We start from the raw sequence: 26947 nt of genomic DNA, 5'->3' as shown, positions 1-26947 counted from the left end.
AGAAAATAAAAGTAGAGTTAACACCCGTATTGGTTAATAACCTTGGGTGATGCTTATTGGAGAGGTTCGGGCATTTCCGATGATTGCCGAATCCATTCCCATAAATGAGTATTTTTTGGGGAATACCAACCCTAATTTACCTTTACCCCTCTTAAAAGGGTTAGGGTTAATACTCATTTATATAAAGCGGTCATTGTGGACCCAACTTCAGAAATTACGAGATAGCATGATCTTACGTCTATTCGAAATACTATTCATATTGGTGATTAGGGTGGGTAGGGCGTTGTGGTAAGACGTTTTTACAAAGATGGACATAATTTCTATGTTGAGCAAATCTGACGATGATTTTACCTCTTCCAAATACAAATCATATTGTTATATACAAATCATATTGATGATTGAAGGGGTGGTGGAGGGGCGGTACTGTAGTAAGACGGTTTTCCCAAAATGGAAGCATTTCTTATGCTATCTGGAATTTATATCATTTATCGAAGAAAGTACTAACAATCCCGTCTGTGTATACAGAGGAGCTTCCTTGTTCATGATGTAAGCGACTTGATTATTGTTCTTTGTTGACTTTTCAGTCATTAGTTAATATATATATATATATATATATATATATATATATATATATATGGGAATATGACTTGTTTACTCGTAAATGTAAACATTATACAATTAGACGCGATGCTCTTAACCGGTACAGCCTTTGGGATCCAGTAACAATTGAAACATTTTATTGATGGTGAAATAAACATTAAAAAAGATACTTTCTAATTAACTAGTTTTGTGAGCTATGATCGTTATAATGACTGGTGCAGAAATTGTATTTTTTAAACTCAAGTAAATAGGACGGTTGGGAAATTATTCAATACAAATCATTACTTCCTTATATAATAACTAACCATTTAAATCTAGATATTTGTCACATTGCATAGATAGGGTGAACCAAAATGGATCTTAATGTATCGTGTTTATTATAGAAGTCAAGTATTTAGAAAGTAAGATTGAATAATTATACAAAAATCTTTAAAACAGTGGCTGATAGTGTGACGGGGAAGCCTATTAGGACATTACACAAGTTAAATTGTTGAGGAATAATCAATAAGACTTTGACATATCAGTAATCAGTTTCTCGCCGACCTGTTTGATTTAAAGCTTTTTAAATAAATCCACACTGTTACAGTGAAGTTTTTTTCCTTGCCTAAAATAGGTATAGATTCGCGGACCTTTATTCAAATTGGATGCAAACTTCACAACAACCATGACGTAATAGGCCGAGATATTAATTCGCCCAGAACTAAGTTTTTGTTATGTCACTGCAATATGTTTCTATTTTCTTGGCGTGGATTTAAACGTTCACGCGCCAAAGCCATGAAGGATCAATTAATGATTTTATCTTAAAGGAGCGATGTGTTGGTATTTTTATGCCATTAAATTATTGTTCTTGTTATCTTTTAAAGAATGGTTAAATTAGAAAACTCACAAAACCCTAATTCTAAATTCTCGGCCAAAGAAAACCTCCATCCCCATGGAGACCTTTCAGCTTCTAACTGATGTTCTTGTTATTTTACAAAGAATGGTAAAATTAGATAACTCCAAAAAAGCTGACAAAAAATTGAATTTCCAATTTCTAAATTCTCAACCGAAGTAAACCCCACCTGGGAATGCGCCCTTTTGGCTTATAACTTTTAAATTCAACATTTGGGATTGTTTGTCGGATTTCTCTCGCAAATTCTGGTTATAATAAAGAAAAGGAAATGTGGTTTAACGTCCTACTTTCCTCCACTAATATCAGATTAATGAAGACGGACATACGCCATATAAAGGTAACATGAGAAGAGAGATATGATGTCTCCGGTGAATTTTAATTAAAACAACATAATAAGTTCAACTATCAGGAAAGAACCTGGTGCATTCCAGATTGCCAAGTTGGGTTGTTTTGGTATGAAATCACCGAGATGTTTTATTTTGTTTTATTTTGTGTTTTATTAGACAAACTAAAGAGACTTGACCACATTAGGTGTCATTGCCGGTTGTTAAAAAATATATTGATTTAACGGCATATTCAAATTAGATTGTATCAAAAATAAAAAAAAATTAAAATAATAATAATCCGCAAATGCATTTCTGGGATGCACACGTTTAACTTTCAAGTTTAGAGACATATATTTTTTAGTGGTTTTGAAACAACTCTAAGAACTGCATTTTTGATAATTAGGCGCGACTAAGCTTATTCATAAAAAATAGTGAGATTTATTTTAATGGTGAGCGTGATAATGCCATTATACTAGCTTGGGACCACAGTGATTCAATAAGTAAGGCGCTGGTTCACGAACCAGGAGGTCAGGACTTCGAAAAGAATCTTCAAGATTTGTCAAGTCAGGTTCTAATATACTAGCGGCGGAGACTGCTGGACTAACGCTGGGGAAAATGTGTCCAGTCGATCGGTGCCCTGTGTGCAATTTCGCAGTGCGGCAAAGTAGGCAGAATCGCAGTTGCCCCCTCCCCGCCAACCCAATTATGCTCTGCACACGTTACCTTAGATATAAAAATGACCGAAGTATTTTGTTGAAGGTTGTCTGTGATATCAATTCGGTGAAAGCGGACGTAAAATCTCCTATGTAATAACAATTAGTTGAAGAGACGTAAAACCACATTCCATTCCGAACTAAAGTTTAGTATCTGGTTGGTCTTTAAAGGATATATTTTATGGGCCATTTTTTAGCATTTATTAACCGATATTACACGTCACCTTACATTGGATTATTTAAAGTAAACAAATTAATAGCCTATACTGGAACAGGTTATAATCAATATTTAATTTTACTGAAATTGTGGACAAAGGCGTTCAATACAACCCATTTAATATTTTGTCCTCACTATCAAAAATGATGTCGAAAGATTTCCTATAACAAAATTAGTTTAGTTATTCAGCGTTTGTGCACTAAATCTAAATTGATATAGTCGGTCTGAATACAGATTTTCGATAAAATGGGATTCATATGGCTGCAATCCAGTAAATATTAAAAAATTTCTTTTCAAAATCGCGCCGCGGCAATGATTACAGAAGGTTTTTACAGGCCACAAAAACCTATAATAATTCTCCTTCAACCTCGTATAAAGGCTTTCATTCGATTGAACACTTCATGTTTGATTGGCACTTGTATTCATGTACAAAATATACAATATCCATGCAATTCATTCGTTTATTAATAAGAAACTTATCAAAATATGCCTCATTCTCCGCTTGTCACAGCATGGATGACGAATGAAGAGACGTAAATAGTCGATGAAGCCACGTTGCTCGTTTGTACCAGAATATTTAACACGTATATATAGAGAGAGAGACTAATGCTTACTTATTAAATAATACTATATCTGGCGTCCATAAAGACTCGGGTCGGATTCGAATTGTACGTTTATTTCCGTAATCTTCTGGTTTCCATTTCAACTGGTAGTCGTTCCAGTACTGTAAAATATATAAAACAAGATGAGAATAAACAAAATAATGGAGTAGGATCAGCAAAAACTAATGTTTCATGGTCCAGCACACACTAGCGGCTATGTGCTGAATATAATGCCTAAGCTAAATACCACATCCAGTACATCAAACCCACATAATCTACATGAGAACCAGTATCAGGTGTTCTAGAAGCAGTAAGGGCGACATTGCGACAACCGTCGAGATTTTAGTGGGTGACAGAAGGGCCTATCTGCCCACGAGATAGACTCTTGTGTGCCGTGACCAGTACACGCTACAGATAACGGCAAGAGAAAACCTTGTAGGCAATAATGTACCTGCGATATTAAAAATCATCGCCCCAATAACGACGTTTCCTTAAGAGCTCGCGTGCATGATTAAATATATTTCTCAGTCCTTTATAATTTGTTTGGGATATATTTTTTATTGATCTGTTTAGCTAACCGTCAATAAATACTAGCCACCGTGTGTACAGGCCTTATACGATATAATCTATCGTGTGTACAGGGCTTATACCACATTAGGTAATTTATATTATTTCTGTCTTCGTGTTGTTGGCTTAGACGCAGACATCAATCTGCCATTTATGTCTCCTTGTTTATAAACAGGAATGAAATAACAGAAAATTGAATATAAATAAATACAGATGATATTAAAGGAAGAAGATGTCTCCACGCAATAATAAAAATGGATATCCTTAATACTATCGCTAAACGGGTCTTCGATTTAGACAGGAACAAATGAATCGTGCGCTTCATATCTAATCCTTCATCAGTTATGTTTTTTTTTATTCAAGACCGGTTGGGGCAGAAAAGTAAGAAGATCAACCTCATTTCATTTCATTCATTCAAGCAAATTGATCGTTATAATGTTGTTATCATATTAAGCAAACGTGCAACCATTCTTGGTACCTATGTGTGGAATGATATCTAGTTTTCTAAAATTACGAGCATAATACGACACTGAACTACATGATTTTGCTTTCTGAATCGGTACTTTGATTTAGTTTTCTGAAACCGAAGTTACCAGGCAGACATAAATTAAAGGAGCCCAAGGTGCATGTGTACATTCTATCAATTTCTTGAGAGAGAGAGAGAGAGAATTGGGTTTAACGTCCACTCGACACAAACTAGATCATTTCGGGACTAATACATGGTTCAATTTTATTTCAATAATTCGCTTGCGCGTAGGGGTCTTTAGCAGTGGGAGGAAACCGGAGGACCCGGAGAAAACCCACGAGGCTGGACAGGCGACCCTACTCCTTGTCACCTCTTAGCTTTAGGTCCAAAATATTGCATCAAAATTCCCAGTTGTCTCAGTTGTACCAAACCGACCTAATTATACCTAATTTATTCTTATAAATGTTACTTACAATTTGTAACCACACATTGGTCTTCATTACTTGATCTTTTTCATTCTGGAAGAAAGGAGGAAATTGCCATTCAATTAATCCAGTGATGTTGACAAGAAAACTATTTATTAACATACTGCCTTACATTTAGGCAGTTTATAAAGATAAATTATGTTTACTTACAAAGTTATACGTGCTCATAAAATTGGTATTGATAAGGTCCAAATGCTTGACCTGTTCTAATATACTGCCATGATCTCGATGTTCAGTTGTTGCTCCATATTGACTGTTGCTCACAATTATTGTTTGTTTGGACAGTATTAAAGAAATGCGGTGGCGCGGGGGTGTGGACAGTATTAAGCAAATGCGGGGGGGGGGGGGAGGGGACATTTCAGGGAGGCATCTGACTGAGACACTGGACTTAATGAATAAAACAGCTAAACGCCGTTGCTTTATAGCACATTTCAACATCGCTATAGAGTGCAGAGTCACTACAGTGGCCCAAAGCAGTCATTAAGGAATAATATGGAGCACTCGGGGAATCTACACATCTGCTTCATATACAATGCAATACTAAAGATGTTTCGGTTGAGAAATTTTTGAGATATGAAATATGATATTTATGGGACTTTACCCAAAATTGATAACTGATGCCACGCTGTTCTTTGCAATGGTAAAGCATATATCCGTTTGGAATGTCGACAGAATTCCTTCAGTAAAAACAGTTGACGTTTCGGTATTTGACTTTGAATAACAAAGTTACTGAATTCCGTTGAAAAACGTAACAGATTAACAGGTTCATTCTGCAGAATGCACACATCTGTCACTGTATGTACATGTAGTACCTTGATTACTGGGGGTTTATATTATTATTATGTTACGATTCAGCAAAAAGTATAAACAAACCACATTAATAATCTGAATAAGGGCTAATGTTATGCATGAGTAAAACATAAAGACATATAATCTTACCACATTAATAATATGACTAAGGGCTAATGTTATGCATGAATGAACAATAAACTTACTACATTAATTATCTAAGGGTTAATGATATGCATGAGCAAGAAGTACAAACTTACAACATCAATGATCTGACTAAGGGCTGATGATCTTAAATGAGAAAAATGTACAAACTTACCACATTAATAATCTGACTAAGAGCTAATGAGAAGTTCACCATTAATGATTGTGAGACGTTTTCTACTGGGCGGATTAATGGATTATAACCGGTCCTTTCAAATAAATTATATACAAGTCGTGCTTCGTTTTCACCTGTAAAATATTGAAAAACATAATTCCATTAAAAAATAATATATTGCAGTTACTTTTGCTTTTTTTTTTAAATACATTTTATTCAGACTGGAATCTGAATGGGGATTGGAGAACAGGCACAGCCTATATTATACCCCTCTCCTTTTTAATCTCCCCTATGTGTTGACCAAAGATTGTAGATGCTTATTTATTGTTGGAAATTAGGTGAGTTGTCTTGTTGCGAACTTTCTATAAACTACCTTTGAATCTATATTGGAGATACGCTGTACCTTATACCATTTATTATTTCATGTCATGTTAGAATGTGTCTTAGCATTTTTGGGGGTCACGGTGGCGAAGTGGGTAAGACGCTGGCTCGCTAGCTTATTTATTGTTGGAAATTAGGTGAGTTGTCTTGTTGCGAACTTGCTGCAAACTACATTTGAATCTATATCGGAGATACGCTGTATGTTATGCTATTTATTATTTCATGTCATGTTGGAATGTGTCTTAAGATTTTTGGGGATCACGGTGGCTAACTGGGTAAGACGCTGGCTCGTTAGCCTGGAGGTCGGGTGTTCTATCTCTGCATTGGCCGAGAAAGTTCATCCAGATTTACCATCGTGGTTCCCCCTTGTCAGTGATGCAGGACGGAGGGCCTGACAAGCACAACTGTCTAGTCGTTCGGATGGTACGAAAAACCGAGGTCCCATGTACACATTGGCGTGCACGTAAAAGATCCCTTGACAGTTGGAATTCGATATAAGAGTTGGCCGTAATGCCGCTGTCCGGGCAAACTTTCCTTCATAGCACACTGTATGGCGTATGCCCGTCTTCATTAGCTAAATTCAGAGTAGACCAGTAGGACGTTAAACCCCATTTCATTTTATTTCTGTCTTAGCATTTTTAACCATTGGTCTGTACGATTTAAAATCAGCGGTATTAAGTGTTCTACAGGGAGCAAATCATACCAGTTATCTTGTATAAATCACTCATCTCTACTCACAGATAAACAAATCCGAGACGCTGAGGTTACCTTGTTAAGGGGGTTAATGGTCAGCAGCAACCCTCCGTTCAGTTTAAATGAAGAACTTCAAATCTATCACATGTTTATACAAATATTACACACGTCCAGTCTATAGTCTCTGTTTCTGCATATTCTATCGAACATGTAAATGATGTTTTTTAAAAAAAACGACACAAGTAGGGATAATTGTAAATTTTACCAAACTAGGACCCGTCGGGACAACGTACGGGGACAGTCACTAGGTTAACCGAATTGCCTCTGTGAAATCCACCCACTCTAATAGTCGGACAAGCATAATTCCACACATTCCTTAAATTACCAGAATTTACTTAGGAATGTCGATTGGAAACCCACTGCGCAGCTTGCATGTTGCTTTGTATATGTAAACATACCGACGATGAAAAACAGTTATCAATATGCCACACTAACTAGTTGATTAAGCAAGATAATTAATACATGAGTAGATATTTATTCAATTTGATCTATCGGGTAAGCGTCTACAAACACAATTCCATGTAGCTGTACAGGCCATCTATGTGTGTATACACACCCACCATAGCAAGGGACCCAAAGGAAATTATCTTCTAGTTGATAGTAATGGGTTCTCTTAATTGGTATACATAATCAATGTAATAGGAATATACTTAAAATTACTTTGTAATAGACTTAAGTGGACTGTATTTACTTAGTTAATCAAATAGATAAATAATAGTTAATCTAGTTACAAGTTAAAAAAATGTGTTCTTTACCAAAAGGAAATAGTTCGTTAAGATAAATATTTTTTAATGCTACTTTCCCATTATATTGGAACAAATTGCTACCAATCGCAGTTAGGTATTTCCATTATTAACTTTTATATTCGCCCACGTACATCAAAAGTACATTCTTTAAGTATACGGTGAAAACCTATAGTTATTTTGTTTTAAATAGATTAATATACTGAAAGAAGTAAAAATGGGGAAAACATCTGTTTTTAAGCCATGAAAATACTTTCTTCATACGATTCTCCTTTGAAACATTAAGTCTTTTAGTCTACCTGACACCTATTAATACTCTAAGTCTTCATGTTCTGAAGGGTAGGTAATTTTCTGCTTATAATGTTTTACACCTTGAACGAGAGGTTTCAATCTATTAACGGAACATTGGTTCCTGGTAATAGGTGGGGCATAAAACTACATTAGAGTATCTAAATAGTAATATATTAGTTTTTATAGACATATAACAGCCAAATAAAATGAAACTAATCAGTCAAAAGCATGGATACTAAATACATGTTTTTCTACAATTTATTGAAATTATTTGCTTATATCTTTATTTGTGGAAATATTAATACTCCCAATTGCTGTTCATACTAGCCATACAGTTCAAAATGGATTCAATAGATTTCAATAACAGTATTTGAAATAGAATAACATATTTCGGAGTTTTAAAATAATTATTGATCATCCAAATAGTTGTTCCTTTGTTCTTCAGCCCATCTAATTATAACCAGTTAATTGGCATGGAGTGGTCATTTGAGATTAATATACGATAATTGTCATTCATATACTAAAATTGTTTGCAGGTTCAAATATAAAGACTTTAACGAATGTAATCTAAACTAAACTATTAACACCCAGAAATGTGCTAATATGGTCTTTGCAACCATATTGTATCATTAACTAAATATTAGAGTCACACTTTGTTTTATATCACGCATTCAAATGTAGTTGACTGGTGGTGATTCAAATACTATCTTGTTCATGACATGTGTTTGGTAATCCAAATAAGGTAATGTCCCCCTCCCTGTCTTTGGGGTATGGGGATGTTCATATTTGGAAAGGTGGTTTTGTCCTTTCCATTGTCAAAGTATCCATCAAATACTATCTTGTTTATGACGTGTTTGGTAATCCAAATAAGGTAATGTCCCCCTCTCTGTCTTTGGGGTATGGGAATTAACGCCAAGGGAATTAACGCCAGGGTCAGGCTATGATGTAAAGAAATTAGGGTGTTATAAAAGAGGATGTTGAGCGAAATTCATTAGAGCTCACCCGGTTTGTCAGAGCAGCCATCAAAAGCTATATACAGGTTACTGAGAACGAGGAACAGTGATGCAAAGCGGTTTTAATAATAAAGTTGTAGAAACGACCTAACTTGTAGTTATATGTACCATCACGATTAAGGAAACACAACAAAGACGTCCGGTATTACTACAAAAGTGGCCCGGTACAGTAAAGGAACTGACATGCTTTCAAATTCACACAATTTGACAAATTAGGAATTTCAGACAAACTAGCTAAAGTAGGAGGAATGAGTACATATTTTCACAAGGTCATTAGAAAGAGAAGGTTGTTGCTGAGTTCGTTAAAATGTTGTGATTAAATACACGACTGTTGTTGAGAGAATATGTCTACCCAACCATTAGACTAAAAACAACTATCGCCAACTTTATCTGTTAATTATAAAGATTGGACAACACGTGGTATCCTAATAAATCAACAACACGCCATTTAAAGTGTCCGAAACCTTTTAATGAATCTTGTCTGCGATATGAACCTAGATGGAAGCGGATGCTAACCCCAAGCTAGTAGTAGTAGTCGTAGATATAATAATAATCATGATATCTACGTATAATAATCTATTGTTATAGTACATTATATCTCTATGAATCAATCTAAATGCAGTAAAGAATTCGATCCAAACAAGCAGTAAACATACACACTAATTAATTAAATTTAATTTAAGATCTGACGTTTCCGTCAAATAATCATATATCAGTTAATAAAGATATAAACCTAAGGCTTGCTAAAGGTGTCAGAATTTACTTTAAATACGTTAACCACAATATAGAAATCGTGTTTGGTTAAAAGAATTTGTTTCTGCCGTCAAAAAATCCAAACTGTTCGTGTGCCAATTAAGATGGGAAAAAATACCACCAACTAAGATTAGTATACACGTGTTATTTTGATAGTGACTATTTAATAGCTACTATATATTAGTCTTCAGATAGTGATAACTAGATTGCGAGTACAAGTTGAAAAACTTAGAGGGCTGAAGGGTATGAAGAGAGCAAATTACTAGTAAACAGGAACGGGCAGAAACTGTATGCTCCTGCAACAATACATTAGACGAACATTTTGCCGCTAGTAGTAGCTGTCGAACTTCTGGTCAGATTAGTTACTCGCACATATTGAATTTTGAAACAACCATTTCGTTCCTAGTAGGTTGTATCATTCCATTGACGTGTGGGTCGCTTTTCTAGTGATTTAATCTCTTGTCACTGATGGAAAGATCGCGTATACGGAAGAGATATAGAATTTTATTTCAGGTTCGAAAAATGAAACTGACTGAACCCCAACATGTCTATTTTGAAGGAAGCACCATCAAGAATACGATAATCTTGAAAGAGAATAATGCTGAATCAGGCATCTAAACTTTGAATTGTCCCACACTAATCCCCATATAACAATTCACTTAACACAATTTTCCAGGACAAGATTGCGGCATGGACTTTAGGAGGTTCAACACTGGTTCCTCTGTCAGCTGGAGGACCTCCGGAAATTATCTGAAATGCTACTTCATTTATGAATGAGTAATATATATTTGGAAATCGATACTGGATATCAGGGGGGGGGGTGGGTGGGTAAAAAACCCCATAAAACAAATAACTTGATTTTGCGTGGGTTCGGAGTATCTTTAGCTAGCAAAATTGTTACCCGGGTCTACAACTTTCTGAAACCTCTGGACACTTTGACTAAAGGCAGGAGATCTACCTGAATGTTTTCGGGTTTACGCCTATTTTGGAGAAATAATTCATAAATGATTTTAACAGATAACTAATAACGTATCGATACTGGTAAGAGTAACTAATCTAACAGGACTTTACATGACGTATCATTTGGATAAGCGGGATCGCTCTTGAATCAATAAATATGCTTGTGATCGCACGGATAATATAATTTAGTAGAAAACATGAGTCTCATTCACACCATCTATTTCTATCGTGTAATCTGATTAGATTAGACCCACAACATGAGATGCTTTTACAAGATCATAATGTAATCACTGGCAATGGGTACCAATGCTATTCCTAGCCTAACGCACATTCTCATCATATAGTTTATTGTGTGTCAAAATGGTGTAACAACTCGTTCCTAGGGTTCAGAAGTGCGATATCTGATTAGATTGACTGGTGTCGATGGAGATTATTATTCTAACTCTAAACCTTTTGTTAAAATAGTACTAAAGACAGCCTTATGTCTTGCTGAACATGGCCTAATGCCAGAAAGACCATAATCTTAGATATGTAGGTAAAAATACTTATTGTTTATATTGAGCACGTGGTAATTAAGAGGAAAAGGAAACGGTGAATTTGGATATGGTTAAAAGGCAGAAACACTGTTCTTTACATTCCTGTTATTGTTTTGCTTTCGATCTTTCATAGCAACAGTTGGCTTCTATAAATGTCTAGGATGACTTTCAGAAATCGTTTATACGACTTTCAGTTACCTTCAAAATGTATTAACAATCTAGTGGCTTGCAGAGGTTTGATTATCTCCAAGGTCCAACCATGATTGTTTACCTTGGACTCAAGTATAGGGTTAAAGGGAGGAAGACATTTTAAATATGTAAAAACGGATGAAAAAAAATGATGTTATTTTCAATTTAAAGGGACAATAACACTCTTGTTGGCTTGACAGCTCCAAAAAAATAAAATAATAGCCTTATTCTAAGTACTAGATGTGTTAGTGTCCTACCTGGTGTGTAAATTATCCATTAAATCCTATTTTACTTGTCCAGAGGGTTTAAAAATATTTTAAAATCCAAGTCAAATTTGAAACGCTTTACGTCAGGCTTTTCAAATCATTTAGTTGAATTTTTCCAATTTTTTAAATTAGGTGTGTTAAGATGAAATTTGTATCATCAATTAATTGGAATATTGTAAAATAGTACAATTTGTTGACAAGAATAAAGATTGGGACATATTATTCAGTTACAACAAGAGTGGTATTGAGCCTTTAATAGAACAGCTAGTACAACAAAATTAATTTTAATTTTACACTTTGATTGTATCGCCCCCTCCCATGAAATGGATGCCAGGAACCGTCGCCACTGTAACAATTCGGGACGGAACACTCACCATTTTACATATATTAATAGAGCACACCCCTCCACTTCAGGGTTTTATATATATCTTAATACTAACGATAACCATATGCATTTGGTTATTATAATTTCATATCTAGTAGATTTATTAATAATATTTAAGATTATCGTTAGAGTTGTATTTAAAGAATGCCTTTCTTGTTCGAGATTATTTATTAATTTACGTGTTTTCATGCCTTTGATCCACTTATTTCATATAAACAATATTGCTTTATATTTCACATGGTTTGAATAATGTGTTATTATAGGCCAAGCCCTTGAAACCAACAGAAGTTTGCATTAAATAAAGCTATGTTTATAGATCATAGATATCAATGAAACCACAAAACCTAAATAGCTTGAATGTTAAACAATCCATTGATCTTCAATTGGTGATCTGGTTACTAGAAAAATGTTTTGATTTACATTAAAGGGTATATCGAAAAAACCTATTCATGTATTGATCTTTTTCTAAAACCTCGAGTTACTTTTGCCCACACACACACGTCTGTTACTGCTTTGCTGGAGAACAGAGTATAAGGGTAACAATCATACTTCTATTAAACTTTTAGTCTCGAAATGACCCAGTCTGTGTCGACTGGGTGTCAAACCCCATTTCTTCCTAATCACCTGGGGGGTTGGATGGCCGAATGGTTAGCCCGTGCGCGCTGTAGCATAAGATCTCTCATTGAGTCAACTGGCGTGATTTCGATTCCCCGGTTGTACGTGACAAGGAGTAGGATCGCCTGTCCAACCTACTCAGTTTTCCCCGGGTCCTCCCACTGCTAAAGACCCCGACGCGCAAGCAAATTATTGAAATAAAGTTGAACCATGTGTTAGTCCCGAAATTCTCTCTCCCTTATCACACCGACAAACACACACATAAAATAAGATATGTACACCTGTTCTCAACCTAATGACGAAAGTAAGCAACCCCTAGGAACTATAAAATCTTTCACAGTGGGCATCAATTCGGAGAACTACTGTCTGTCTATTTACAATTTTGCAAACCACTTTTCAGTGCCAGTTTTATATGAAGAAAAAAAAACAACAACATGGGTGTAGCTAAATGTTGTAACTGAAACCTTCAACATATTCACCATTTTAACGATTTAATGAATGTGTTTTGGTGAAGTTGGTTGATTTACAATATGTAGAGAATATTGTACCAGTTTTCACTATTCGTCTACTAGCAACACATGCGCTATTAAACTCATTAACTATAATTGTTGTAAACGAGCAGAAGAGTTAATGAGAAAATCACATTGTAGATAGGTAAAGGTAGTTTATATTCATTTAATAGTCAGTGTATGTACATATTAAAGGGTAAACGGCCGATAAGTGTGCTTCCAAAACAAAAAGGAAATTCTGTGGCTCTTAATTGATAGAGGTCGTTAAACCCCATTTCATTTCATTTCATTTCTCTTAATTGATAGGCAATTCTCTTATCGATTTGTTAAAACACTGAGGAAGGAATTACTGTCACGGATTGTGTTACCAAAATATCATTTCAGGTGTGATAATACGATTTTATTTGCAGCCAATTAATATTATGTTCACCATGTGGTCAACGCCCACACGCTACATCGTTCTTATTATAGGATTCGTGTATATTTACCGTTACACTTTCATCAACAAAGAGAACACGTCAACCAATTGTTGACCAATTAACTCGGTTGTCTTTCGGCTTCGTGGGTTATATTCACCATTTGATACTTAATTGTTTTCCATCAAATCGCCCAATGAAGTATTTTCATTTACGACTGAACTACAATCTTTTTGCGAATTTCATTTTAGAATAAACTACAAATCAATATAATTGATAGTAAATGTAATTTCTGACTGACTAGCTGAACCAGAAAACATCTTTTATGTCACCCCATTATCTCTACATACCTTTTTATTTTATTAGATCGTTATCTAGTTTTGTGATAACCAAATCCACTGAAAGAATTAGACTAAATTGACAAAATGAAGGGGCATCCTCAATATAAAATAAAAAGAAATCGGTTAAACTTGCTAATTTTCTGAACCAACTGGGTTCACGTAGACGGACATATGCCAAACAGAGCGCTGTGGTGGTGAGGGGGGGGGGGGGGTCCCGGGCAGCACCGCTATGGCCTACTCTTATCTTGAATTCCAGCTGCCAAGGGTTCAGTATTTACTCCCATCCGAACCACTAGATGCTGTCAATTCATGCACCACTGACAACAGGAAACCACGCTGAAAAATCTCGGGGAATTTTCTCGGCCAACGCCGAGATCCAAACCCCGACCTCCTGTTTGTGAGCTAGCGGCTTACTCACTGAGCCACCGTGACTCCCTTCAACATAGAATACACAATGTCATCTCACTAACATGGTACCAGATGTTTATAATAAGGTAGGAGGAATCACTTCACGTGTTGTGATGTCTATTAAGATTCCAATTAATCACCGGAACTACTAAAAGTAGCAATTATACCGGCCTCAGACATATATCTATCGGTGCATATTTTCCAGTTTCAACAGGACAAAATAATAAACGAATAAAGGAATAATTTTAAATGACTAACGGGAGATTCACGAGCAAAAAGGCCAAATATCGTTTGTGAAACTACTGTTGGGCAAAGCAAACTTTAATCATGTAAAAAATCAAACAGATTCTCTGGGATAAAATATTTCATATATTACACGTATTAAGGCGTAAATGCTATCTGATCCTTTGGGGGTTTTTTTTGGTGTAATCATCTGAACTACCTATATTCTCCCTGGCATGTATTTGATCTGACAATCTGCCATCTTTTATTTCAAATCTTAAACAATATTTAGAACATTATGTTTTTTTAGTTAGCTTGCTGCATAATAAACAGTTCGGGCTTCGTTTTTTATTATTATTGTCTGCAGGTTTTTTTTGTGTATAACGTGTATCTAACTTAAACACAAACTGTTGAATACATCAACCCGGGTATATATATATAAGTTTTGCCAATTTTTAGCTCCAACAAATTCTTTATATTAGTTACACGATTGTTTTTTTATTACTCATGTTCACGTACACGAGTACACATTGTTTACTCTTCTTTACACAACGGATAATTAAGTACGTGTTTTAAATGATAATCAAGAAATTCTTCGGGTTACAATGTGTGTTACTTGGTAGTTCGAATGTGTACCATTTGACTCGAGTCTTAATACCTAATGTTTTAGGTTAAAAACTGTACAAAAGGTATCAATTCTAGTTGCCAAATCCAAGACAGGGTTGGAATGGGAACGAGCCTAAGAAAATAGCAGCCTCGGGGGCCACTAAAGAAGTCAATGTTCTCTCGTGATTTGGGGGCCCTTCTGGTCGTGAATTTGCGTATTTTTTGATGAATTGGCAAGACTTTCCTTTGATATATTATATGTATGATGGTTTTCAGTTGAGGGTTTAGTACTCAGGATATACTCTAGACTAGAAAGTATCATTTACAGTTTATCCAAAACTTTCCCGCGCCCGGGGGACAAGAACCCACTATCCGTCCTTGAAGCTAGAGAACATATATCTCTATATTTTATTCCTTTTTTTTTCTTTTCGATTGCAGGCTACGCACGTATCTGTTATATCCACAAACGCTGTCTCTGACTGAAGACATGACATTCATAGCTCATTGAGCCGGATGTGGATGTTCAAGAACGGATGACTGGTTAATCCATGTTATCGAAAACTTCTATTTAGTCTTCTCATAAAGTTCATTGGACTCAACTGTTTTGCTGAGGCCGAATAATTTATAGAAAGCATAAATTCAACGATCTATTACACTAATTTGCTTTTTTGTATTTATGGACTTTGAATTGCTTGGTCTTTGAGATCGATGGAACCGTTGTATTCAAGTCCCTTGTATAATAAACAAAGATGGTTGGAGAGATCACGTAAAGCACATACAACTGGACAAGTGTGAGAAACTACATAATACATAATTTCTGTGTTATACAGTACACACAGGAATCTGAGTTAGTTACGTTACAAATTGACCAACGTATAAAGATATCAAATGCTCAACGCTGTAATTGGTTGCTAGAAATCAACATCTTGCCGAAATGCCTTAATTCAACATAGAAAGACTATATAATCTCACTTCTCATTCTGAATCTCATTGGCATTCAGTGCTTGAAAATCTGAAGACCCCGTGCTTTGTGTTACAACTGTGAAATCTACCTAAATATGCGGCTTTCAATCTCTTATTAAGTACGATCGTACTATGGACCGGGAACTGACCATGTTATTGGATGAAATTCAAAAATCTAATTCACCAAATCGTTGCCGATTTTTTAAAGAACAGGCATGCCAATATTCATGTCGATCGGACTTGAATTGACGGAGTCTTCAACTTTTTCGGAGCGTCACCCCAAGAATAAGAAGCACAAGATGAGTAGCAGTTAGCGACCAACCAGTTCCTTGTCCAAAAAGTATCCCCAAACGCTTGATTTTAATCGGTATTGCCGTACTGCTTCTACTGGGGCAATTTTTTCATCAATGGGGCATTTGTGCGCTACCTACTATACCACAAAATGTCACAACTACACACATAATGTATTGTATCACAAGCCCTTACCTTACTATTGCTTAACAAATAAAATAGTTTATGTTATCATATTGTATACCATAATATTTATTAGATTGAATATTAACCTGAATTTACAGAAACAGCTTAACTTATTATAATTCAATAACTTCGAGTTCACGCGGTGGAACATGCGGTGATGCAGTTGCTGTTGGCATTCCTGGATAATTGAGGCTATACAATCACCTGGTGACGTTCAGAGTATGAATAGTGCACATCTGATAACCATAATATACACAGACGTGCACACAGATGGCACCAGCCGTCTATACTAATGTCTGAACAAACAATATATAAACGATGATAGACAATCATATTGCAAATTTATTATGAGATAAAGCTTCAAAGCATATTTTGGACATACTAATATCTAAATGATTAGAGGCATGGGTTATTGACTTTTAACGACGAAACAGCAGTCGGATGAAACAAAACCAGCGAGCAAAAGGAAGTGCTCCCTTAAATGGAAAAGCGGCATTTTAAAAGTGGTACCAGGTGTTTCCATTATAGTATAGTCCATTACAGCAAGCATTAATAATCTGTGCGATTGAACATAATATAACCTAACACCCGTCGTTTTGTGTATATATACCATAGTGATTGCTATCTATAGAACGGAAATTCTAATATAAAAACAAACTGATTAATAAAAATAGATCTGTAATAAAGAGCCCACAGCCATATCAACCAATCGTCAATATTGCGATAACGACTAGGCATATATTCACATACCACTCAGACTGAATTATAAACGGATCATATCTGGACTGGGTTTTATTTACGTGTGATCTATAATGGATCTATTATTGGTATATTATTACACGAATATAACACATAACACGCAACATAAATAACTGATAATTTATAAAACGAAGACGTCTATAAAAATTCTTAATGATTCTTATTTGCTTCAATTTAGGATTATATAGCATCGTGATTATTCATAAACAATATAAATGACAACCGATGAAATATTTCGTGACTTGGTGTGTAGAAAATAAAATCCGTTAGAATTGGCATCATCGACTATGCTCTAGACTATAATATACAGTTATTGCTAAGGTATATCGACATTGTTATTTGATGTTTGTTATGTTAGAATTAACACAATTACCAGTATGTACTGGATTAAAGACAATTACTGGTGTTTTCCTACTAAATATGTTTATCGTAACACGTTGTTTCTATAAACGATATTAGCATATTTAGACGACGAGAAAAATTATCAACATCAATTTTCGTAATATAATTATCTCTCTAAAGTGTTAGAAATCTCATTAGCAATATAAAACAGACAACATAATTAAAAACTAGATTACAAGTACATTTCGTTTCCTTTATCTTATTCTGATTTCCAAACTATACACCAACCAGTCTGGCTCGATCTATTTGTTAAGGCCAACTCAATTTTCGTCTATGTCGCTGAAATGTTGGCGAGATTGTAGGTTAGGGTTAGGCTAAGCGTTAGGTCCAGGGTTAGGGTTAGGTTAGGTTAGGTTAGGGTTGGGATTAGCGCTAGCTCTGTTTACATCTCGTGATATTTGACCATAGTTGAAGTTGGCCTTGTCAAATAGATCTAACCACACTAGCCTACTTTGTATCAGATCTATGGTCAATCAGTGAAAGCATATAGCCTACGTGTATATCAACCAGTCATACATTTACCTGATGGCTAAACCCAATCAGATCAATTCTTACAAATACTAGATAGCATTGCAATACAATATAAAAATCGTATATGGCATCTACTTTTAATTAGATTGGAAAATTCATGAACAAAAGTTCTCACAAGGCATTCTATCTTTTATCCACAATTTCCTCTGACATTTAATTCCTCTGTGATGAATCTGTTAACAGATATCCAATTCCGAGATATTCATTCTATAATAATCGCTAGTATCAGTGAAAAAACAACAAATTACAATATTTATAATCCAGCTATAAATTATAGCTAAAGTCGATAAGAACAAATTACGATAATATATATTATATTTATCAGAGCTAATATCAGTAATCACAAATTAATCCTGTTTATAACCGACAGAATATTATAACTAATGCCAATAAGAACAAACCTGACCTTGAATGTCTAGTCCATAATTTGATTGCTTGGCGGTACGTCATTTAAAACCTAGACGCACGGCCTACGTTTTCTTTCAATTTTGCAACGTTAAGCTTCCAACCGCAATATCAAGCTGAATATTTATTACAAATTTCAAAATAACACACGAATGAATACCTCGTTTCTTATCTTGAATCTCATATAATAATTAACCATTGTCTGTGAGCCAGATTTAAATGCTGATAGATTATCACACCTTGTAAATCAATGCAAATAACAACGCTATAAAACAAAGGCTGACGTTTGTAACGTCAATATACTACACGCGTAACGGGTAGTTTGATCAAATCGTCCAGTACTATTTACCAATTACCGCCTCTGTAATAAATTAATGTTCCAATCAAAGCTGATATATTGATATATGTTAAGTATTACAGTAATCTGTAGATGTACCTTCTTCGGATAAATCGCTAATCTAAGGTAGTAACATTTGCCAAAAATCAGATGACAGAATTGATAGAATTGTTCCATTGTGAACTACCTGCACTGCTATACTATTTATAATCCAGCTAGTTACATTATAGCTAATATTAGTAAGAGTGAATAACGCTGTTTATAATCCAGAATAGTTAATATTAGCAAGACCGAACAATACTGTTAATACTTTATGTAGATATATTAGCTAATAAAGAAGAGATTATATTGTATATAATACAGCTAGTAATTGTAGCTAATATCAATAAACAGATTATACCGTTTACAATATATTATCACAATTAAGTTCATTAAAACAGATAATATCTTTTATAATCTACATAATATTATAGCTAATATCAGCAAGACAAATAATGATATTGTATACAGTCTACATTGTTATAGATTACACATTTTACTGTGTACATGTTGCCCACTATTATAACGAAAATGAAATGAAATGGGGCTTTACGTCCTACTGTTCTTCTCCGACTGGCCCAATGAGGACGGGCTTACGCTATACAGTGTGCTATGGGGGAAAATATGCCCTGACATCGGCTTACTCATATATCAAATTCCAACTGCCAGGGGATCTTTTATTTGCACGCTAATGTGTAGACGGGATCTCGGTTGTTCGTCCTATCCCAACGAATAGACAGCTTTCCTTGTCAGGCCCTCCGTCCTGCACCACTGACAAGAGGAAACCACGCCGGAAAATCCCGATGAACTTTCTCGGCCAACTCCGGGATCGAATCCGCGACCTCCAGCCAGCGTCCTTACCCACCGTGGCTCCCCTAATATTATAAGAAATATCATTTAAAAACAAAGTATACTATTTATAATCTATTATAGCTATTATCATCAGTAAGATACTCCACCTACTATTATTATAAAGCACCAGAAGTTGTAGGAAGACCAAATTATACTATCAATAATTCACACAATGTTATAGCTATTATTAGTAAGAACATAGATAGTAGTAGTAAGAGCAAATTATGTTATTTATAAACAACATAAATGTACAGCTAATATCAGTAAGAACTAATTATACTATTTATAATCTACATGAAGGGGGATCACGTGGCTAAGTGGGTAAGACGCAGGCTCGCTAGCCTGGAGGTCGGGTGTTCGATCCCTGCATTGGCCGAGAAAGTTCATCCAGATTTTCCGGCGTGGTTTCCCCTTGTCAGTGATGCAGGACGCAGGGCCTGACAAGGACAGCTGTCTAGTCGTTCGGATGGGACGAAAAACCGAGATCCCGTGTACATATTGGCGTGCACGTAAAATATCCCTTAGCAGTTGGAATTGGATAGCACACTGTATGGCATATGCCCGTCTTCATTAGCCCAGTTTAGGAGCAGAACAGTAGGACGTTAAACCCCATTTCATTTCATCTACATGAAGTTAAGAACAAAATATACTATTCATAATCCAAATAATAGTATAGCTTATATCATGATACTATTTAATATCTATATTAAATTATAGCTAATATCAGTAAGAACAGATTATATTATCATAACGTCAAGAACAAAATACACTATTTGTAATCTATATAGCTAGTTTTAATAGCTAATATCAGTAAGAACAGATTACACGATTAATAATCTGAATAAAGTAATAGCTAATATCAGTAATTATACTATTCATAAGATTCTACCTAGTTATTATAGCTGATACAGGTATATTTATCAGTCTGTGACTATTATATACCGGTCGGGTCAATACACGATATTTCCATTTACTTTTAGACAAATCATACACGTGGCTAAAATTGGATGGGCGATATTACAAATATGAACATGGTAGACAAGTGAAATCATTTATTGGGTTCATAACGATAAATATGATTTTATTTAGTTAAATCATCTAAAACAGGCAAAATTGGTTGGGCAACATATTCACTTACGCCTTCTAAAATAGGCAAAATACATCGAAGGCATCAAATTAGAAACTAGCACTTTACTTAAACAGTACACAAAAAATCCCCATAAATTACTTGTTAAAGGTTTGACCAAATCACTATCTATATAAAAAAAATAATAAAATATATGTAAGTTTGTATCTTGTTATTGAAATAACATACAATAACATATGTATTTATATAGTCCCACGTGTAAGTATATTTGATATTAACACTGTATGTCTGTGTTAGAATATATTGTTTACATTAGACTAAGATTAACTTGTCTTCATATTCTGTCAATGTAACATACAAATATCGATCTGTGATTTAATATATAGAATATTATTCATGAAGATCCACCAGACGAGTAATAAAGTAAATATCTTACAGATTTTATATAAAGAATTGAATAGCTCATCATTTTCATTGAATCACATTTAGCTCGAAAAACACCACATTCGTCTGAATATATATTTCTACAAACATGAAAATTTTGATTGAATAGGATCTTTGACATAACACCATATCTAAATACATACTGCATATGAAATTTGATTTGCTTGAATCTAGGGATTTAGAAATGAATTTGACAGCTTGATTCGAGATCTATTTCAAAGTACAAATGAAATTAAATGCTTAAATGCCATGTCAGCTTAACCTCGGTCAATTGTTTTACCAGAGTCCTATATCGTTTAAAACACTGGAAGTGTACTAAACAAATGAGATGGGGTTTAGCGCCCCAGGTGCGGATCCAGGGGGGGGGGCGAGGGGTCCGTGCGCCCCCCCCCCCATCAGCTCCAGTGAGACTGGTCATCATTGTTAAGACCAACACCTGCAGCCAGCAATGGGATTCCCAGATTTTAGTTTTTGTTTAATGAGGCCGCGACGAAGACTCTGGGGACTACACCAAACCACTAATGCATGCGGCACTCTAGTCATTCGGGTAAGACCAAAGACACGGATCTCGTATACCCGTTTGCATGCACGTAAAATAACCCTTGACAGTTGGAATTCGAAATAAGAATAGGCCGTTTCACCACTGTTCGGGAAAAATCCCCTCATAGCAAACAGCATGGCGCATGGCCGTCTTCGATTGACCGGATGATACAGAAAACTAGGACGTTAAACCCCCATTTTACTGCATTCTTTATTTCATGTTAGTTATCGACTTTATACTTTATTTACACATTTTGTTTTGTTTTATTTTTATAACAACTCTATTTATATGTAAATGGTAAAAAATTGGAAACGGGTATTAAACAATACCATTAAACATACATTATGCAAGAGCTAAATCTGCATATTTCATGTCTTTCTTTAGGCCTGAAATGTTATGTAAATTATTAATTAGACATTAACTTATCCAGACCATAATCAACTCTCGATGTCATCGTTAGCCTACGATATTTACTGGATTAGGATCCGATTTGCTGCTCAACTTTCATTCATGATTTAATCATGAAGTGGATAATCGAGACTATGTTTTTATCGTACCGACTTTAGTAATGATAATCGAGGCTAAGCCGAAATATCAATCGCTAAATTCTCGGTTCAGGGTGGATCAATTTGACTGAAATTTTCAGCAAATTCCCTTTACATCATCTAGTTTTAACTATTATAGTGAGAACTGCCAACTCTTTATCTAATGTCCCATAATGTATCTTTAAGGAAAAATGTATATTCTACATATCAATGCTTAAAGTAAACATGCAGACGGCATATCCATGACATCACACCTTCGCCAATAACTTACTTTAAGTATGCTAGATATCAGTATACAATCGATGTTTTTTTTTCTCGCGATGCACCAAATACATGAATATTACCAGGAGTTCAAGAACTACTCGTAAATCCAGATACTGTCTAACGATTGGAACCAAACATCTAACGAACAGCTACTTTTAGAAGAATGTTCCTTTTGTGATCTTTTAATTTGCACCTCATACTACTTGATTTAATATATACCACCGTGAGTATCCAATATTAAAGATTTACCTTACTGTCTATAACGACGAACTCAATATATCTAGGGTGATCATGACATTTTCTTTCACAATCAATTAAAGAACGAGACAGTAATAAAATCTTGAACTATTTTTGGAAGGTATCTTTAATTATTTATTGCCTGTTTCATATTTAACAATATCAGTGATGTATGAACTTTCCGCACTACAGGTGTGCATATGGGTTAATTCATTATCGTTAAGAATCATTTTTTTTCAATTGTAACAGAGATAAACTGAAATCGGATGAAAACAAATATACTATTTCGTTTCATTCTTTTCGTTCAAAATTTCGTTTTACTTATCTTCACTATAAAACAACCGAAACGAAATATTTTTATCTTCCAAGATATGAACGATTTACTAGTGGAGGAATGCAAGGTGTTGCATATAAATGCAAACATTGGTTCGATTTAAACAAAGATTAGCCTACTATAGACGAGTGTGAACATCAAGTGATTTCGATATGTCCGTGTTTAAATCTATCTTTCTCTGAACGCTCGTTCGTTCCTTTGCGGTGCTAAATGTCCGCTTCCACATAGGGTGGTATCGCCGAAAAATACCTGAACGAGATCATCTAGCGTTATCAAGTGGTGTGTCGCTGGAGGGGGGGGGGCGGTCGCAAGATTGACGTTTATTATGGTACCTACAGATGGTGTCTTTAGTAAATGAATTGAAAAAGACATTAATCGATTTATTAGTTTACGGTTTTCTTTGATCTTATTTATTATCTTTGTGTTGGCGAATTCTATTTTTCTAATTCTCTACCAAGAAAAACCAAAAATCGATATGTGTACAGACAATGGAATGATGATGTATTTTATCTAGACAGTACTTTGTAGTTATGGGGTAAAGCTGGCCATTATTAGGAACGGGTATTTAGGCACTGCTTGGATATACGCTTAAATTCAGTGGTGGATATAAAGTAGTATGTTTGATTTACAAATGAAATGAAATCGGGTCTAACGCCCTAATTTTCTGCTCCACAGGGCTAATGAAAACGGCTAATTTACAAAGCCTTACATTTTAAATAAAACCGTTTTATACTATTTAAAATCTGACCTATGCATAACTCAATTAGCTAAAGTCACATTAATGTTGTCACATCCCAAACACCATAAAATACTTAAATAATCGAGTGCTTCGTTATACGTTTCTTAAAATTGACAATATCTGAACATCTTTAACGTATTTGTTTCATGTCTGTGCTAAACTTGCCATTCTCGGGTCTTTAACTCTGAAGATAGAGCTGAACATTCTGCCATTAGACAATTGATAAAATCAACATGCGTTTATGTAACAAATGACAGAATAGTTTGAAACACCCAGCGTTTGAGTGTAAAGGAGCTAAACACCTATATTTCGGCACCTAGAAATGGAACAAATGGGTCGCAACGCATATAATATAAATGTTTTTATTGTGTCTTAAATATTGGATACCCGAAGCCCATCTTTTCAAGGTAAGATAACAACATCAATGTTGATTTAAATTGACCAATTGTTTGCTAAGTCGAAGACTATGGTTGATATTGAGTTAAAGACTTGCCTCCTTTAATATAATATGTCGGTCATTAATGTGACCAGAACAATAGATGATATATTATAGCATGGATACAAGTACATGCGTATAAGAAATGTATAATAATAAAGACAGCGGTTGTGTTTTCGAAAGCAAGTAAGTGATTGAAGTTAGCAGATGTTGTAATTAATCGATATAGATACACCATACATACACCATACATACATATATATCTAAACTTCTGTTTCTCGACCACCATTAACTAAACTTTAAACCACGTGTTCTCAAATATCAATATGGAGGTCATTTTGTTCTCTATCGATCTAAAAATCATTAAATATCTTCCCATATCATTCTGTGTGCAATAAGTGCAATTAGGGTCCCTTGTTGGAAGGTCAATGACATCATGTCCATTCCACGTTGGTGGTGTGATTGGCGGACAGTGTATTTAGTTATGTATAATTATGGGTCAGAATCGGATCATTTCCTTACAGTCTAAAAGATTATTCCATGAATGAGATCAACCGGAAGGATAATTTACGCTAAATTATAGCCAATTATTGTTTTAATAAATAAACTATCGGTCTATTGAATGCTCTGCTATGTGTGAGTCTAAAGTCGTCATGTTTTCATCATTTGATATATGTTTTAAAAATAAATAAGTAAAATTCTTATCCGTAATCAAGTTTAAGACAATCTGAATTGACCTTGACCTCTACGTACCGCTACAGGTGTCATGTACGTGCGATTCAATATGTTGTCATGTACCACAACGTTTAGGAGTTTCCACGTATATGTATTGTTTTTTTATATGACTAATAGGTGGGGTGGGTTATTAAGTTTTAAAAAATCAGAAAACTCCGTTTAGCTTTCTAAATGGAGTACAGGTTGTTTATCAAAGAAAGGGATTAAGATCATCAGATTAGATTATCGTATTACTGAGCGATGTTTCGGTTAGGCTTCTCGAGTATTGTATTCCCAGTTCAATTACTAAATACCATTGAAAAAATATAGATTATCTTAAACAGCTTGTGACCTTTCTGATATGATTTAAACTGATTATTGGCGAGGTAACAGATCTTGCAATTAATATACCAGTACCGTACGTAAACATTTTGGATTGAAATGTAATCATCGACGTTGATCATTAAGACTGTTTCACTTATTTTACTTCCGTTTCTTTAATGAACAAAAATGTGGGATTGACACAAGCGCATCAACAGCTTCAGTCAAATCAATTAGCATATGACTCGCGTACGTCAGAGTTTGTTAAAGAATTCTACTATATAGTTATATGTATCATATCCAAACATTCTTTCTCTTGATGGATATGTTTGAATGAACTACCAATTCCTGGGGAAAAAAGTAGAGCGCGAATTACTTGGCATAGAAACCTGTAATTAACACCAGAGAAAGGTATTCTTACAAAAATAAAATAACTTTTACTTATGTAGCTACATATGATAAGATTATATGGTGCCTATTCTTGCGTTTCCATCTATTTAATGAATTAAATTAATTAAATGTGACCACAAGCACATAGGTGTGTTACATAATGTTTATATATTAGAATATTACTATCTAATATGTGATAAAAATATATTTTACTTATGTAGCTATATAGGATTTGATAAAATGGTGTATATTCTCACGTTTCCATCTATTTAATGAATTTAATTAATTAAATGTGACCATATGCACATAGGTGTGTTAGCATAATGTTTATATATTAGAACATTACTATAAAAATAACGGTTACTAATGTAGCTAATATAGGATTTGATAATATGGTGTCTATTCTCACGTTTTCATGTATTGTATTAATGAATTTCATTAATTAAATGTGACCATATGCACATAGGTGTGTTAGCATAATGTTTATATATTAGAACATTACTATGTTATATTCGATAAAAATAACGGTTACTAATGTAGCTAATATAGGATTTGATAATATGGTGTCTATTCTCACCTTTTCCGTGTATTATATTAATGAATTTCATTAATTAAATGTGACCACATGCACATACGTGTGTTAATATAATGTTTATATACTAGAATATTACTATGTTATATGCAATAAAAATAACGTACCTATATATAGCATTTGATAATACGGTGTCTATTCTCACGTTTATGTACTGTATTAATGAATTTCATTG

General features: G+C 34.6%; 1 protein-coding gene and 1 long non-coding RNA gene across 5 annotated transcripts in view; one reads left to right on the top strand and one right to left on the bottom strand.

Moving 5' to 3' along the window:
• The window catches only part of LOC126818189 (acetylcholine receptor subunit beta-like 1), a 47134-nt gene that overhangs the window by 3543 nt on the left and 16644 nt on the right, over window positions 1–26947 (bottom strand). For 3 of the 4 annotated variants that reach the window (XM_050545453.2, XM_050545452.2, XM_050545451.2), the window contains 3 exons: window positions 5977–6110; window positions 4857–4901; window positions 3363–3472 (listed from right to left, as the gene is read on the bottom strand). In XM_050545453.2, the coding sequence (XP_050401410.1) occupies window positions 3363–3472; window positions 4857–4901; window positions 5977–6110 (289 nt within the window). Of the gene's footprint in view, window positions 1–3362; window positions 3473–4856; window positions 4902–5741; window positions 5752–5976; window positions 6111–26947 lie in introns of those variants that run through there. The other variant, XM_050545455.2, reaches the window with a different exon arrangement.
• The window catches only part of LOC126818200 (uncharacterized), a 33525-nt gene continuing 31170 nt past the window's right edge, over window positions 24593–26947 (top strand). Inside the window, exon 1 of the long non-coding RNA XR_007679162.2 lies at window positions 24593–24726. This is a non-coding gene — a long non-coding RNA (uncharacterized LOC126818200). The remainder of the gene's footprint in view (window positions 24727–26947) is intronic.

The sequence above is a fragment of the Patella vulgata genome, chromosome 4, assembly GCF_932274485.2.
Source record: "Patella vulgata chromosome 4, xgPatVulg1.2, whole genome shotgun sequence".
In the NCBI taxonomy this organism is placed as follows: Eukaryota; Metazoa; Mollusca; class Gastropoda; family Patellidae; genus Patella; species Patella vulgata.
Note: the sequence above shows the minus strand (reverse complement) of the source record. Positions and strands in the feature narration are given on the sequence as shown.